This window comes from Mustela nivalis (assembly GCF_964662115.1).
Source record: "Mustela nivalis genome assembly, chromosome: X".
NCBI lineage: Eukaryota > Metazoa > Chordata > Mammalia > Carnivora > Mustelidae > Mustela > Mustela nivalis.
In genome coordinates this window covers 70,741,391-70,759,222 of record NC_139040.1, presented here as the reverse complement: position 1 = coordinate 70,759,222, position 17,832 = coordinate 70,741,391, and the positions used below count along the sequence as shown (strand labels likewise).

General features: G+C 39.4%; 1 protein-coding gene across 13 annotated transcripts in view; it reads right to left on the bottom strand.

Annotated features, from left to right (window-relative positions):
• Positions 1-6,762, bottom strand: part of OPHN1 (oligophrenin 1) — a 559,221-nt gene extending 552,459 nt beyond the window's left edge. For 5 of the 13 annotated variants that reach the window (XM_082716850.1, XM_082716841.1, XM_082716839.1 and 2 more), the window contains exons 1-2: positions 6,208-6,518; positions 5,511-5,681 (exon numbers count right to left, since the gene is read on the bottom strand). In XM_082716850.1, the coding sequence (XP_082572976.1) occupies positions 5,511-5,664 (154 nt within the window). In that variant the 5' untranslated portion in view covers positions 5,665-5,681; positions 6,208-6,518. Of the gene's footprint in view, positions 1-5,510; positions 5,682-5,811 lie in introns of those variants that run through there. The other 8 variants (XM_082716849.1, XM_082716844.1, XM_082716848.1 and 5 more) reach the window with 7 other exon arrangements.
• Between the last annotated feature and the right edge of the window lie 11,070 nt (positions 6,763-17,832).

Genomic DNA, 17,832 nt, shown 5'->3' with positions numbered 1-17,832 from the left:
TTCTCCTTGGCCCCTGACAGGAATTGAGGCTGTGATCCCCAAATCTGGATCAGGCATAGTTAACAGCACACCAGAGTAAACCTAGTTGATGGAAATGCTACCATTAGCTATTTTAATTGCTTTACCAATAAAATTCCATTTAGCTTTTTTTTAGGTTAACTAGTTGTATCAAAAGTCTGCCAACTGCTACCAGTCAGACAAACCCAACCTGCTGCCTATTTTGTATGCCTCTGTCCCTTAGCTGAGATGACATGGTTTTTATATTTTTAAACAGTTGAAAATTCAAAAGAATAATATTTCATGACTTGTGAAAATTAAGTGAAATTCATATTTCCATGTCAACAAATAAAGTTGTATTAGAACACAACCACTTTCATTCCATGTATATATTATCTATGATTGCTTTTTCGCAACAACGGCAGTTAAATAATTGCCACCAAGACTGTATGGCCTGCAAAGCCTAAAACATGGCCCTTTACAGAAGAGATCTGTTGCTAACCCTTGAGCTATATCAAAGAGAATTTAGGGGCACCTGCGTGGTACAGTCCAGTTAAGTGAAGGACTCTTGGTTTTAACTCAGGTTGTGATCTCAGGATCATGAGATCGAGCCCCATGTTGGGCTCTCCGCTCAGCATGGAGTCTGCCTAAAACTGTCTCTCCCCTGCCCCTCCTCCCTCTCTCAAATAAATAAATGAATCTTTTAAAAAAGGGAATTTAAAGCTGCCAAATAACTTCTGAAAAGTCACAAATATTTGTGTGGAATTTCTCACCCCTCACACATCACTATCAGATGAATCTTCCCGAAGCACAACTCAAATCATGCTTCTCTCCTACCAAAAACATTTTTAATACTCCCTCTCTCTATCAAGAAAAATCTGAAGTACTTAACAGGTCCCTGCACAGTAAGGCCTCAGCCTGCCATTCCAACTTCATCTCCCCAAAACGCCCTTCCTGTGACCTATCCATTGCAGATGACTTGAATTATCTGCTGTCCCTTTACATCCTCTGGGTCATTTCTACTACATGAAATACCTCATCCTGAATACAGTGCAACACAGTAAAGTAAGCAAGGCCTTCAGACTCAGGTCTGGGTTCTAAATCAGACTCTTGCCCTTATTTGTTGAGAAAGTTATTTAGCACCTCTGAACTTCAGTTTCTTCATCTATATAATGGGAATAATCATCCTTACCTCATAAGGCTGTTATAATATTTCAATGCCTGGCACTGTGAACAGTTAAACATGCAATAAGTATGAATTTGGACAAATTCCAATGCCACTTCCTTCTTTCCTTTTCCTTGCCCTCTCACCAAGAAATGAGCTCTCCTGCTGGTCTTCATGTGCCACGATATCCACCTGTTCCATTCGTATGGCTTGGATCCACATCCACTGATAGTGACCTCTACCCACATTTGATAGGGATAGTGATAGTGATCTCTACCTGATAATCATCTCTACCCATGTCTTTTCTCTCCCACTAGTCTAGGAACTCTCTGAGGGCAGGAACCATTGTTACAAAGACTGTCACATTTGTGACAGCCCTGAGGATGGCAGCCTGAATACAGTATGTGCACAGGCATTTCCTGAATGAATGGTATGTGTTCACTGAACTATATATAACATTTATTAGATGTATCATGTTGCCTTGTGATATAAGCAGGAGCCACATCAATTGTTCTGAATAATTCCTAGCCTGAGTGCTTAGAAAATATTCAAACAACATCAGGGACCAAAACTGCCAACAGAAAGCCAAAGGACAAACAGAAAAGCAAGCAATATGTTCACCTTTCAGAGTCACAGTATTTTTATCTTCCATTAGTTTAAGTTATAACCATCATATTGTACTCCAACAATTATAAATAGATCACATTTAAAGGGGGGTAATCAACCACTTCCCTAGGAGAGAGACATGTTGAGTATTGTTAATAACATCATTTACCTCTGAGGACAGATGTAAGTAAACCTAAATGTTCAAAAGGGACCCATGTTTAATGAATAAATCATCACACAAAGTTGACTTAAACCTTATCTGGAGCTCTGTACAAAATCAGACACAAACAGGATAAATGCAGAAATCCAGTTCCACCTAGGCTCACAACTTAAAAAAAAAAAAAAAACTGCACCTAGTTTTTGCAACACAATGCACCAAGTTTCATTGGTTCCTAGAAACACTAGCCATTTGATTTTCTAGTCAACAGAGTAAGTTAAAGGGAAAGGTGTCAATCATTGTTTCTGACAATCAGCCTTTCATGCCAGGCTCCAAATGCCAAAATGAATCCACACACAGGAAGACAAAATTAATTGCTGAGACATGTCAATGTAGAGAGTGACATTTTCCAATAAGATGACAGTAAAAAATATGTTTCCAATGACTTCTGCTTATTCATTGCCCTTCAGAAACCTACTGAGAAACATACACTCACCATCAGATACATTATTAACCTAAAGATGCATTATCAACAACTTTCTATGTTTGACTGTTTCCATTTACAAAGCAGTTTCATAATCCATTAACTCCTTTGAGTCTCGCAACAACCCTGTGAGGTGGGTGTAATCACCCCCATTTAACAGATGAAGTCAGTAATCTATGCCATCTTATCCCAAGATGGAAAAGCCACGTCTTCTAACTCCAGTTCCAGCCTTCTCTTTTTCCTGTTTCCTTCACACAAAGAAAAGCTTACCTTTGTTTTGCTTCCCCACTCATTCTCAAAAAGCTAGCAGTGTAAGGAAGTGGAGTGGGAGGATTAACATTACTGTGATCAAGACAGTGGGAAACATCCCGCCTATGCTTCTACCTAATCATGTTTTTAGAATCATGCAACTTAAAGGAAAGAAATGGAGTGTGGGTTAGCTGCTGGGTTTTATTTCCACCCTGCCCTATTTTGGCTTTCTATGTATATTCGGAAACAGAAAACCACCCTGAATATCAAGAAGCCCCATGGGCCAAAATATTTTCTTGGATCTTCCACCCATCTGCAAAGGTTTAGGCCTTAATAACTGCTGATTCTTACCAGTTTCCGTTCCAGAGAAGGAAAGAGTCAGAACCACTATTTGCCCTTAGCATACAAAAATCTACTCTTCCTGGGGCGCCTGGGTGGCTCAGTGGTTTAAGCCTCTGCCTTCAGCTCAGGTCATGATCTCAGGGTCCTGGGATCGAGCCCCACATCGGGCTCTCTGCTCAGCGGGGAGCCTGCTTCCCCCTCTCTCTCTGCCTGCCTCTCTGCCTACTTGTGATCTCTCTCTATCAAATAAATAAATAAAAATCTTTAAAAAAAAATAAAAAAAAATCTACTCTTCCTCAAATGTGTTATTGAATTGTTTATTGTCTCTTAAAAATCTTAATCTCTCTGTAGCTGGTCACTTTTTAGCACAGTTTCAGCTTACCATACACTTCACACCCCTTTCTGGGGTTCATGAGGAGCTACATATACCAAGCAGCTTATCATAATAAGTAAATTTTTTTTAAAAAATCCAAACATTCTCCCCTTTTCCTTTCAATGAACCCTCAATCTGTCTAACTAGTCTTGTGTCTTATCTTTAACCCCTCAGTGAATTCTATTAGGCGACAACACACCCCAAAGGCCTATATGCCTCTAAGAACCAGCATTTCCAATACCCCATCTTTCAGTTGCTGCCGAGAGTGTGCTCTTCTTTGGACAACAATATGACAAAAAAATTAAATAATCAGACTCCATCAAATGACCAGCAGGGACGTGGGCCACTTATATATTCTGACCAAAGTGGGCAGACAACACTGGCAGTGAAAGCACAGGCCTGCCAGGAGCAAATCAAAAGAGCTGCACAAAAATATCAAGCCTTTCTCCCCACTCTTCTTTGACTCCATCTGCCTTAAGAAGGTCCTTGCACAGGACTTAGACACAGTTTTTCAGGGATAAATGCGTTCAGAACAAAGTCATAAGCTGACAGGACACATTTACCAGTAACTCTGAGCAGTGACTTTCTTTTTTGAAACCATTTTGCAGCCAAGAAGAGAAAAAATTATCACTCCACCCAAACGCTAGCCTCCATTCTTCTGGGTATATATACTTTGGCACAAAGGGCTGGCTCGCCTGCGCTCTTGTTGGGAATGTTTATTATTCTTTCTCTTACTCCAAGCCTTCTGCCAACTAGCAGAAATAAAAACTCCACACAGTGGGGAAGGTGGGGTAGGGTCCCACAGACATCAGTTGTGACCACTGGCAAAGCCAAGCTAGATGAGGTTCCTTCAGACCAGTGGCCCTTAAGCCTAGCCCTGAAGTATGCTCTCTGGGGACTGGGTTCCTTGTGCCAGGTACTAAGCAGGTCTTTGTTTCACCCCCAAGGAGAATTCAGTGGCATGTGAGGCCATCCAAAATTCTGAGCTCAGACTGACTCTGACCAAAACCACAGCTCAGTGCCTTATTTTCCTTCTTTCTTTTTTTATTTTTTATTTTTTTGAAATTAACATATAATGTATTATTGGCCCCAGGGGTACAGGTCTGTGAATCGTCAGGTTTACACACTTCACAGCACTCACCATAGCCCATATCATCCCCGTGTCCATAACCCCACCACCCTCTCCCTGCCTCCCTCCCCCTTATTTTCTTTTTAAATTTGTGTTTGTGGTAACTTTTTTTAAAAGATTTTATTTATTTATTTGACAGAGAGAAATCACAAGTAGACAGAGAGGCAGGCAGAGCTGAGCAGAGAGCCCGATGCGGGACTCGATCCCAGGACCCTGAGATCATGACCTGAGCCGAAGGCAGCGGCTTAACCCACTGAGCCACCCAGGCGCCCCTGTGGTACCTTTTTTTTTAAGATTCTATTTATTTATTTCATAGGGAGACACGCAGTGAGAGAGGGAACACAAGCAGGAGGATTGGGAGAAGGAGAAGCAGGCTTCCCACTGAGCAGGGAATCCAATGTGATCCCAGGACAGCAGGATCACAACCTGAGCCAGATGAGCCATCCAGGCACCCCCATAGCTCAGTACCTTAAAAGAAAAAAAAAATCTGGGGCGAAGGAACTTTCCTTAGAAAACAGGTTGATACAGGGAATTTTCTCTCACTACCTCAACCCTCATTCGTTAGCAACCATAGGCCAGGACAAAACCATTACTTGTTCTGCCAGCTTCTAATCTCTCTTTTTTAGAAGGTGCTAGGGCAGTTCCTTGGTCAGCTTGAAAATCTCCTTACCCTTACCCAAATATATAGATAGAGAGATATACAGTACACATGAGTACTAAACACGTCCAACAGTACAGGCAAATTGTCCCTTCAGAACAACAATCCTCCAAGTAATGATAGTTGCAGAGCAAGAAGGTCCCCGGCACAGGTACTGATCAAGTCTTGTAAGGTCAAGGCCTTCTAATTACAGCCACCGCCTTCCACTGACCCCACTTCCGAAGTGTTCGGAAACCCACTCGCCTCAGAGAACTGAACTGGAAAGCACTTTGAAACCTCCCTTCCCCCTGTGGTGTGGAAGAGCTTAAAGGCCAGAGCCACCAGCTCATCCACCAAAGCCTCCCACTTACTTCTCATTGCGCTGATAAGCGCGTTGCCATCTTTGATCACGTCCTTAATGAATTTATTGGTTCTCTCCAGCTCCTGCTCATAACACTTGAGCCTCTCACGGAAATCGGGGCTGTCCAGGTAACAGTCGCTGAACTCCAGCGGGGGATGCCCCATGGTTCTGATGGCGAGGGCTGAAAGGAGCGAGGAAACACACAAAGACCAAGAGCATCAGCGGGACAGTAGGGGAAAGGAGATGGGGGGAACTGAGTGCGGGACCCGCTTGGGAAACTCATAGCCTCCCTCCCTTTGAAGGACAGGTACCTGTTCTTTTGAGATTCCTGGGTAGAACTGGCTGGTCTCCACCGGAAGCAGGCAGCCGGCAATTGCTTCAGGTGACACAGAGACCTAACTAATGCAGTCCGATCCTGGAGGGGTTCTGCCTAGCAAGCAGCATGCCCCCAAGGCATTGCCTCCCCAGACAGGCAGCCCAGCCTGCCTCCGGAGACCAGTGGGATCCTTCCTGAGCAACTGCAAACGTGACACTTTAGCCCGCCCAGGGTGGAGGCTGGGGTGGACGCTGGGACTGGAAGCTTCCTCTCCCCGCTCCTCGTTCCCGAGCTAACTGAAGATTTCCTTTGCTGAACTCCGCGGGCAACCCTGATTGCACTATCCCCTCCCCCTTCTTAAAGCCAGAGCTCCCGCCCCGCCCTAGCGAACCTTTGCGCGGATCCCCAACACTCGGGCTCCTTCTTCAACTGTCTTCCACGCACCCTGGGATTGCGTTACCAAACTGTTCTTGCTCCTGAGAGTTCTTCCTGGTCCAAGGGAGCCGGCCTGCTGTCCTGTTAGGCGTCGGAGGGGTTAAGCCCTGGCGGTAGTTGAAACGTAGCCTTCCTCACTAGACACCCGAGAGGGAAGGGGAGGGCGATATCGCTACGCACAATAGCTGCGGTAGCCTGGCACTTCCCTACGGAAACTGGAGAGCACTCGGAGCCCTAGGACTCCAGCTGGGAAGCGTGGTGGCCTGGGAGATGTAGTCTTTCCGTTTCTCGCCCCTTGACTCCTCCCTGCAGTCTCCCCACCACCCCGCCAGGGCGGAGGCTTTCCAGGCAAGACTTTCCCAGCCTGCCCCAGGCTCGCTCCTGAGGCCCAGCCAAGAGAGGCAGGTGCACTGCCCTGGAGCCTAAAGAGGGAAAGTTTCCAAAAGGAGCGAGAGAACCCCGGAGGCGTCGGTTGTGGGAGGCCATCTCTCACTTCCCATTACTTGACTGTGTTTTTGTTTTTGTTTTCCCTTACACTCTTTCCAGCATCCCTCTGTGAGAGCAACTTCCTTTCCCCTTCCCTTGCCCATTTCTCCCTATCCTAGTGTTCTAATTCTCCTGGGCCCTCGACCTGAACAACCTCAAGGGTTGGCTCCTACCCGAGGATCGCAATGTTAGGCTCAGAACTCCCTGCCAAAGGAAGGGAGGCCATAATTAGGAGTTCACTTTTTTCTGAAAAGGACCTCAGAGCATGGATTTTGTGATTCCACTCATCCCGAAGGCTGTTCATTAAAGCACATGATTTTCCATGTGTAAGTGGAAAACCTAAGAACAGGATGTTATAAATTGTCTTGCGGCTTAGTTGAGAGACCTCTTGTTCATTGTCAAGGTGGGAGAACTGTGGCTACTCTTTACAGTTGGATGCCTTGAGATTAAGAGCAGCTTTGCGTTGGAAAATCATGTGTACATGGGCAAAAGGATCCATTTTTATTTTGGAGAAGTGGTTAGATTACATTGCCCTGTGAAGAAAGCCAAGAAAAGCCAGAATTGAAGGGGGCTGTAAATAGAGTAATAATGGCCAACCCACCTGTATGGGGGTCATATTTCTGCTATTAAAAAAAAAGTCACCAGAAACTTGGTGACTTAAAACAACATAAATTTATTGTCTTAGAGTTCTTGAAGTCAGAAATCAGAAATGGACCTCACTGAGTCAAAACTAAGATGTCAGAGGGCTGTGTTCTTTTCTGGAGGATCAAGGGCGAGAATCCACTTCCTTTCCTTTTCCAGCTTCTAGAAGCTATCCACATCCCTTGACTCATAGCCCCCTTCCCTCATCTTCAAATCCAGCAATGCCTAATCAAGTCTTCCTCCCATTGCATTGCTCTGACACTGACTCTCCTGCCCTCTTTCACTTAAAAGATCCCACCAAATAACTTAGGATAATCTCCCCATCTCAAGATCCTTAACTTAATCACATCTGTGATTTTTTTTTTTTTTTTGGTCACATAAAGTAATATATTCACAGGTTCCAGGGATTAGGACATGGACATATTCCGAGGCAACATTGCTCCACTTTCCACACAACCTGTAATTCTATAAACCCATTTCACTAATACTCAAAATAACCCTATGAGATTGGTATCCTTATTATACCCAGGTAAAGATACCCCACTTGAAGAGAAGTTAAATGACTTGCCCAAAGACACACAGCTAGTTAAGTGGCAGTGTTGGAACTTGAGCCTAACCTAGCTGGTTCTTTAAAACCCACTGCTCTTACACACTATACTATAATGCAGTATGGTAAAGAGTCCAATGAAGAAATGCCTCCAGAAAATTAATAAGTAGCCACATCCCAGGGAAGGACTTTATTGCCTACTCATTTTATATTTATGAGAAAATGTCCAAATTGGACTTTTAAAACATTATTGCAGGTTCTAGGGAAGGTGTCCAATAAACAGGCATATGTTCTTTCATTCTAGCAAGGTTCTGTATAGCATTCATTCACTAATTTGACAAGCATTTATTGCATATCTGCTATATGCCTTGACTTACAGAGTCTATACCTGTTTTCATCACTATGAATATTACCACTGACATTATTGATGTTAGGTACACTCTTGCTTGTCTAACTTCTTATACTTAAAGTGTTTTTACAGCCATCTATTTTATCCTTTATCTAGACAATGAGGCCAAAGTGCCTGGATCAAAATGCCCTGGATCAAATACCAGAGAAGAAAAGGACTAAAATTAGAACTCAGTCCTCAAATAATAGCTGCATTAATTGAGCATTATCCTAGATGCTTTGCACACATTATACTTCACCCTCACAAAAGCACTATAAGATTTGGATCTTCAAACTTTTATTCACATAACCCCTAGAAGAATTTTGAGAAGTTATGTACTCCCTCACATATTTTTAGGTTGACAACGAAATTTTTCATCAAGTTTAAATAGTTGCAAAAGGTATAATATCCAGTATACTATACATATTGACAACTTAGAATAAAACCTTTATGTTGTGCTTTTAAAGATTTTCACTGGATTCTAAATACCAAAGCAATTTTATGCCCACTCTCAACATTAAACACAAAAGTGTAAACTTTCTTTTAACCTTCAGAAAATTTGCATTGTTTCTTTCTTCTCTTCTCCTTGAAATCGAATATACATTGCATTCTCCCCAAAGAATTGTATTCCTTCATAATATATTTTTATACTTGAAAGTCTCCTATTGATCACCATATTGAATTTCTCTGCAACAAAGTTTTATCCATAAATAGAAATTGAACTATTTTTATTTCTTTGTGATCATAGCCTCCAAGTATAAAAAGTCTTCTAGACTCAGTTACAATCACAATTGTTATGCATACACAATAGATAAAAAACACATAAAACTCTTATACATTGTGATCATTACTTTTTCTCAGATCTCATAATCTTTGTAACAACATACCTCAAATAGCCATTACACAATTAGGGTAACCTGAGATCCAGCATCAAGATCATAAAACATCCTATCAATATGAACCATGTAATAGGATTATGCTGCTATCCCTAAGTTATCTTGTTCCATGGATCAAAGATTTGAGTCAATAAATGATCCAGTTTGACTGGGCAAGTCTAAGTGTGGTCATTCAGAGGTTTTTCTTTTTTTAAGCTTTTGTGTAAATTCCAGTTAGTTAACATAGAGTATAATATCAGTTTCAAGTGTACTGTATGGTGATTCGGCACTTCTGTACATCACCTGTGCTCATCACAGCAAGTGTCCTCCTTGATGCCCATCACCTATTTAACCCATCCCCCCACCCACCTCCCCTCTGGTAACCAACAGTTTGTTCTCTATAATAAAGAGTCCGTTTCTTGGTTTGCCTCTTTCTTTTTTTTCCCTTTTACTTGGTTGTTTCGTTTCTTAAATGCCATATATGAGTGAAATCCTATGGTATTTATTATTATTAAACATAAAACATAAACTTTATTGGAAATTCAGCTCTTAGTGAGATGGATGGGAAAGGGGTAGCACAGGACCTTGACTTAAAGAAAATTTCTGGGCATCGATTTTTGAAATTGCACTTTACTTAGCACCAAGGGTTTTTACACCCTGAATCAATGTACCTTAGTAAGATTTCTGACCTTTGAAAGGTAGGCTTTCATTTTTAGAGACTTGGAAAGAGAAGGAGGAAAGGCAGAGAGAAGGTGAGAGAAGGCAGATAGTTTTTTTTAAGGAAGTAGGACTAAAGAAAGTTGAGGATTTGGAAAGTGGTCCCCTTTCATCTTTATTCATAATCACCAAGACCTGGAAGGAACTAAGAGTCTTTCTGTAGGTAAATGTATAAATATGCTGTGGTACATCCATACAATATAATATCATTTAGTTCTAATAAGAAAGGAACCATCAAGGGCGCCTGGGTGGCTCAGTTGGTTAACTAACTGCCTTTGGCTCAGGTCATGATCCTGGAGTCCTGGGCTCGAGTCCCACATTGGGGTGCCTGCTCAGTGAGAAGTCTGTTTCTCCCTCTAACCCTCTCCCCTCTCATGCTCTCTCTCTCACTCTGTCTCTCTCCCTCTCTCAAATAAATAAATAAAATCATAGAAAAAAAAAGAAAGGAGCCATCCAGATAAGAAAAGACATGGAGGAAACGTAAATGCCTATTAGGGAAATAAACCAATCTGAAAAGGCTACCTACTGTATGATGCCAACATTATGATATTCTGGTAAAGGCAAAACTGTGAAGACAGTTAAAAGACAGGTTGTGCTGAAGGTTATGTAAAGGAGGGAGAGAAATGAATAGGTAGAGTAAAGCAGAATTTTTAGGGCAGTGAAAATATTGTGTATGATGCTATGATGGTGGATACATATCATTATATATTTGTACCAAGAGTGAACACTAATGTAAACTGTGGACTTTGGATAATCATGATGTGTCAATGTAGGTTCATTAAATGTAACAGATGTGCCACTCTGGTAAGAGATGTTAATAACAAGGGAAGCTATGCATGTGGGGGATGGAGGGTATATGGGAAACCTCTGTACCTCCCTCTCAATTTTGCTGTCACCTTAAAATTGATCTAAAAATCTCATTTCCCCTATTTCTTGTATGTAAAGGTAACATCACCTCTACAGTCTTAATACAGGACAGTATCTCTCTCCTAAGTAATCTCTCTATTTTAGCTGTGATGCTGTGGGAAGAACACAGAGCTGGAACAATATAGGTAATACAGAACTGAAATATGGTCCAGCTCCACCTGTGACCTTGAGTAAGTCATATGAACTCTCCTTGGAATAATATCTTCTTCAAAAGTTTTCCTAAGGATTAACTATAGATAATATATATGGAAGTATATGGCATATAATAACTCCTCAATAAATATTGGTTGAGCCCAAAGCTTTTTTCATTGTTCTTGGTCGATGGACAGCCTCAGAGGCAGAGAGAGTCAGATTGCTTACAATGATAGTCTTAGAAAAACATTGCTATTTATATAACAACCCAACTTGATCCCTGTTCTTTATCATTATAGGAAAACAGAAACAAAAACATGCTCAGAGAAATTTATACTTCAATACAGAAACTATATCCTGATTTGTGGTCTGGTGTGCTTTCTTTAAATGTACTTCCTTAACTTTCAGGACACTCAGAGTCTGCAGCGTAACAAGGCCAAGACTCCCTTTCAGATTTTAAGAACCAGAACCTGAAATCCCCAGGAGTTAATCATTTTAGTGGATTCCTTTATGGTAGAGTTTCAGGACAGCTATAAGTCTCCACACTGTTCAGTTCAGATCCTCCAGGATAGGAGCTTATCAACTTGATGTGTCTGTCTGTCCTTCATGTTGGAATCAGAGCCATAAACTTTTAACTCAGTGAAACAGATCAGCCTCTTATAAATTTAAAAATTGCTTTCACAGTTTGAAAGATATAAGTAGTGGGAAAATAAAGAAACCATAAGTCATAGATTTATAGAAAAGGCAGTATACCTCCCTGAGAAAAATCAAATGAATATCCAATATTAACTTAATATGCCAACTTCTGTTTCACCTCTTCCATCTGGGACCACAGCTGGCTTCATTAAAATATTTCAATACAATGCTCATTAATCATTTGCTAATCATTTGTTCTTATCCACATGTGAAAAAATATAAATATAAGGAGGGTTTTTTTTTTTTAATGCTCTGGGAACCTGGAAAAAAAAGTAATTTTTCCAAATGACATTTTGAGCTTTAGTAACTTATGTGATGTGTTTTAAGAGAGTTTTATCCTAAAGATACAAAATAATATTTTATAATCCTTCTGTTTCTTATAAAAAATCATAAAGATGGGGCACCTGGGTGGCACATGATCTGCTTTCAGCTCAGATCATGATCCCAGAGCCCTGGGATCAAGCCCCACATAAGGTTCTCTGCTCAGCAGGGAGCCTGCTTCCCCCTCTGCCTCTCTGCCTGCCTCTCTGCCTACTCGTGATCTCTGTCTGTCAAATAAATAAATAAAATCTTTTAAAAAATCGTAAAGGTGTTTGTCCTAAAATATTATAGTCCTTCATTCACAAAAACACAGAAAAGATAACAGAAATTAACTGGGTTGTGTCAGTAACAAGAAGAGAAACTAGAGGGGAAGTAAGAGTAAGAATTGGAGGGCTAGGGGGCAGCACAGGCTGATCACTTCTCTTATGCCAGGCACTTGAAGCAAGTGTTCTCATTTACTTTGCATGACAACTCAGTGAGAAAGGTTCTATTGTTAACTTCATTTTACATATGAGGAAATTAAAACTCAGAGGAGTCAAGCTACTTGGCCAAGAAATTAAATGATGTACCAGAGATTTAAATCCATGTATGAATCTGAAACCATTTTTTTGCCATTGCCTTATAATGCCTTCCAGTCTAATAAATCAATATCTAATCTCCATTCCCTCCCGTTTATGTGTCTGTGTGTACTTAGTACTGTGACACGGAAAAAAATAATTCAAAGTCATTTGTTGGTCATTGCAGCAAATAATTTGAAATTATCCTAGGTTTAATATTAACGAAGTTTTTATGGTGAATTCTTTGAAGGCAGAAGCTGACAAATCTGACTTCCATGTTACATATGCCCAGCCTTCTAGATTTTCCAGACTTGAACTGCCTGGAACATAAGACAAAGTGCATATCAGCTTCCCAGCCCCACCACGTGGCTAGCCTTGCTCTTAGTTCTAGCCTAGCCTAAATCCTATACTATTGTTGGCACCATTCCCAAGTCCCAGCCTTGGCTCTGACCCATTCCCTCCCTGTTTTGACAAGACTTGGCCTCGTTTCTTTCCTTAGCCTAGGCCAAGATTTTAGTAGCTATAAGTGGCAAATGGTAGAAGGAAGGGAAAATCTTTTTCCATAGTTATCCAGATGTCCAACTTTCCACTTAACTTCCCCCCTCAAGTCTCCCCTTATGATGTTTCTTGGTGAAAAAAAAATCAACTTATAGCTTTAAAATTGTAATCTATTTAATCCATGTGATTTACCATCCACCAAAATTCTTTGTTCCTAGAATTTAGCATTTTCATTACACTTTCATATCAGCAGGACTACATCAAAACTGTCTATTGATAAAGATCTGAGGATGGTCTCTTTGTGGCCATTTTCTGTGTCCATTTTGATTCTTAACTAACCACAGTTCCAAAAAAAGAAAATCCAAACTGAGCCTATTTCAATTCTGAGAGATATTCTAAGGGAGATGAAGGCATGGCTGTTTAAATTTAAAATCCCAGAAAGGGTCACCTGGGTGGCTCATTCTGTTAAGCACCTGACTCTTGGTTTCCTCTCAGGTCATGATCTAATGGTCATGATCTTGCTGTCATGAGATCAAGACCAGCTTAGTGCGAAGTCTGATTCAGATTCTCCTTCTGCCCCTCACTACTCACACACATGCATGCTCTCTCTCTCTCTCTAAAATAGACAAATAAAATTTTTTTTAAAAACCTCCTGGAAAGATATCAATACCTACGATTTCAGTACAGCCTACTGGCCTACCCCATTTTTTAACATCTTAGAAGGTAGTGTGATGATGGGGCACCTGGGTGGCTCAGTGGGTTAAGCCTCTGCCCTCTGCTTGGGTCATGATCTCAGGGGCCTGGGATCAAGCCCCACATCAGGATCTCTGCTCAGAAGGGAGCCTGCTTCCCCCTCTCTCTCTGCCTGCCTCTCTGCCTACTTGTGCTCTCTCTCTCCCTCTGTGTCAAATAAATTAATAAAATCTTTTTAAAAAAAGAAGGTAGTGTGAGGTACTGAGGGTCCAGAAACTTTCCAACAATTTTTAAAGTCTCTTACTATATAGTGGAACCTAAGTCATGTTGTTCAATTAATTTTTCTTGAACTTTGAGTCATATAAGAATCACCCAGGGTGTTTGTTGAAAATGAAGACTTTCCTGAATCCCTCTCCCAGAGTCTGACAGTATAATATGGATTCGGGTATGGGTTGAGGTCAAATGATATGGACTGAGGCCTGAAAGTAACAAGGAATAAAATAAAATGGGGGAGAGAGGAGACCTAGGTAAGTATTTGGGAAATCTCAATTTTAAACAAGTACCAACATGTGATTTTGTTGGAGGGGGTCCACAGTCCTGTCATCCAGTCATTGATATAGAGTTTGATCTATTAAAAACTGGTTTAGACATGATATTCCTCAAACAACAGTGGTTTTGAATAATAACATGAGTGAAAGTTTTTCACTCCTCATTTGGCAACAGTTAGACTTTCTGACATCTTATACTCTAAGCTAAAAATTAAATAAATGTGATTCAATAACAGTAGCATTTGTTTAACATTTTATATGCAGTCATTTTTACTCATATCACATAGCACATTACCTACTTTTTAACAGAATTACTAGAATAACTTGAGAAAAATAAAACAACTAAGGTATTTTCCAACAGGTTTCTGGCTCTGAGGGTAATAAGACATGAGGAAGCCTTCAGGCAATTGAGGCTAGCAAGTTATTTTAGTTTCTCTTACAGTAAAACAACACAAGATAAAACATACAGTTCTTTCCAAATTTTAAATCTCTTCCTTTTTTTCATCAGTAAAACAAGTAGTAGACAAATGTAAAGATTTACATATCACTGACTGCAAATGGATATGTAATTATAGTAAAATATTAAGATATAAAATAAAGCATTTTAATAATTCTAGAGCAATATAATTGGCCCTTTCCCACAAATTTGCAGTAATTTTATACTAGTAACTTTATAAATGAAAACATCACACCATGAACATCAACACAGTTGTCTAAAGAAGGGAACAGTACAGTGAAAATGCTCTGGAAAGGTGGCAGGAGCCAGTACATGTCAATCACACTTTCTCTTTCCCATTGTTAAACCAACATTACCACAGGAAGGAAACTGGTTGCAGAACTTTACTAAAAATGAATTGTGGGTGAATTCACATTTCAACCTTCAAAAAGCCTGATTAGACCACTAAGTTACTCTACTTTCTATCCTTTAAAAAAACTTTGAATTTTAAGTTAATAATGTTAAATACTGCAAGGTAAATAAATACTAACACTTACTGTGTCCAAGGTACCTAGGAATATCATTCCCATTCCCTAGATGAGGAAACTGAAACTTAAAAAGATGAAGTAATTCAACCTAAGTCACACAACTTGGAAGTTGTTGAGCTGGGAATCAAATCTAGCTGCTGGGACCCCAGGATTTCATTATTAATTTCTATGCTAGACTGCATATGTGCTGGTGATATTATTTTCATCAAACTGAACAAGATTTAAAAGTTTTCTAAAAACTGATGCTGATGAAGAAAAACAGGAACCATCATAGACTGATTATGGAAATGTAAACTGGTGTAAACACTTTGGAAGGCACTTTGGCAACATATATCAAAATTTAAATGCATATTCCCTTGACCCAATAGTTTTATTTTTAGGAATTTGTGCTATATATTTCATCATGAAAGAATGCAAAGATGTGGACAAGTATGTATACTACAGCATTTTTTTTGTAGCAGCCAAACAGGAAACCTCTGATATGGCCATTATAGAACTAGATATATAAATGATATACATTCATTCAGTAGGAGATTATGCACACATAAAGAACAATTTAGTACAAAAATCCACCCAAGGTATGTAAGTGAATCAAACTAGTTGAAAACTAGTTTTACTTTAGTATCTAGAGTATGATAAATTTTGTGTTTTGTATTATATATTATAATTTATAATATTTTTAAGTTGTATCTAAATAAAACTGGGACTGTGTGTATATATATATATGTATGTATATGTATATATATATATACATATACATATGTATATATATATATGTTGGATCCTGTTAGCTAGGATATTAATCAAGATTAGAACAGAGATCAATGAGATACAACTAGAGATACAGTAGAACACATCAACAAAACTAGAAGCTTGGTTCTTTGAAAGAATCAATAAGATCAATAAACCACTGGCCAAACTAATCCGAAAGAAAAGAGAGAGGACCCAAATTGATAAAATTATGAATGAAAGGGAAAGATCATGACTAACACCAAGGAAATAGAAACAATCATCAGAAATTAGTATCAACAGCTTTATGCCAATCAGTTAAGTAACCTAGAAGAAATGGATGCATTCCTGGAAATCTATAAACTTCCAAGACTGAAGCAGGAAGAAATTGACAATCTGAATACACCAATATCTAGTAACAAGATTGAAGCAGTGATCAAAAACCTCCCAAAAAACAAGAGCCCAGGACCTGACAGACTCCCTGGGGAATTCTACCAAACATTCAAAGAAGAAATAATACCTATTCCTCTGAAGCTTTTTCAAAAAAAAGAAACAGAAAAAAAATTCCAGACTCTTTATAAGAATCCAGCATTACCCTGATCTCCAATCCAGGCAAAGACCCCATCCAACAGGAGAACTTCAGGCCAATATCCCTGATGAATATGGATGCCAAGATTCTCAACAAGATCCTAGCTAATAGGATCCAACAGTACATTAAAAAGATTATCCACCATGACCAGGTGGGATTTATCCCTGGGATGCAAAGGTGGTTCAACATTTGCAAATCAATCAATGTGATAGAACAAATCAGTAAGAGAAGAAAGAAGAACCACATGGTCCTCTCAATTGATACAGAAAAAGCATTTGACGGGATACAGCATCCATTCCTGATTAAAACGCTTCAAAGTATAGGGATAGAGGGAACATTCCTCAACTTCATAATATCTATCTATGAAAAACCCACAGTGGATATCATTCTCAATGGGGAAAAGCTGACAGCCTTCCCTCTGAGATCAGGAACAAGGATGCTCACTCTTGCCACTGTTGTTCAACATAGTACTAGAAGTTCTAGCAACAGTAAAAGAAAGTTACTTTAAATATAAAAATCTATTCTATTAAAAGTAAGAAGATAGCAAAAAAAATACCATGCAAACACCAACCAAAAGAAAGATGGAGTACCTCTACTAACCTCAGAGAAACTAGACTTTAGAACCAGGAATACTATCAGGAATAAAGAAAGATATTACATAATGGTGAAAGTGTCAGTTCTCCAAAAGCCTAAAAATCCTAAATGTGCATGCACCTTCAAAATATATGAGGCAAAACTGATTAATCTGAAAGGAGTAGTAGATAAATTCACAAGTAAAATTGAAGACTTTAACACTCCTTTCTTAGTAATTGATAGAACAAGTAGGCAGAAAATGTTAAACATAGATTACACGAACAACACAATCAGTCGACTTGACCTAACAAATATTTATAGAGCACTCCACTCAACAGCAGAAGAACAGACATTCCTTCCAAGTACACTTGAAACAATCAACAATATAGACCATATTCTAAGTCATAAAACAAACATTACATTTTAAAAGGATATAAATCATGCAAAATGTGTTCTCAAATTATAATGTAATTAAATAAGAGATTAATAAAAAAATATCTTGAGAAATTCTCAAATATTTATAAATTAAACAACACACTTCTAAATATCTGGTACATCAAAAGGAAGAATTGGGGAAATTTAAAATATTTTGAACTAAATGAAAATGAAAATAAAACATACCATTTTTTGTAGGATGCAGCTATCACAGTGCTTAGAAAATTATAGTATTAAATTCTTA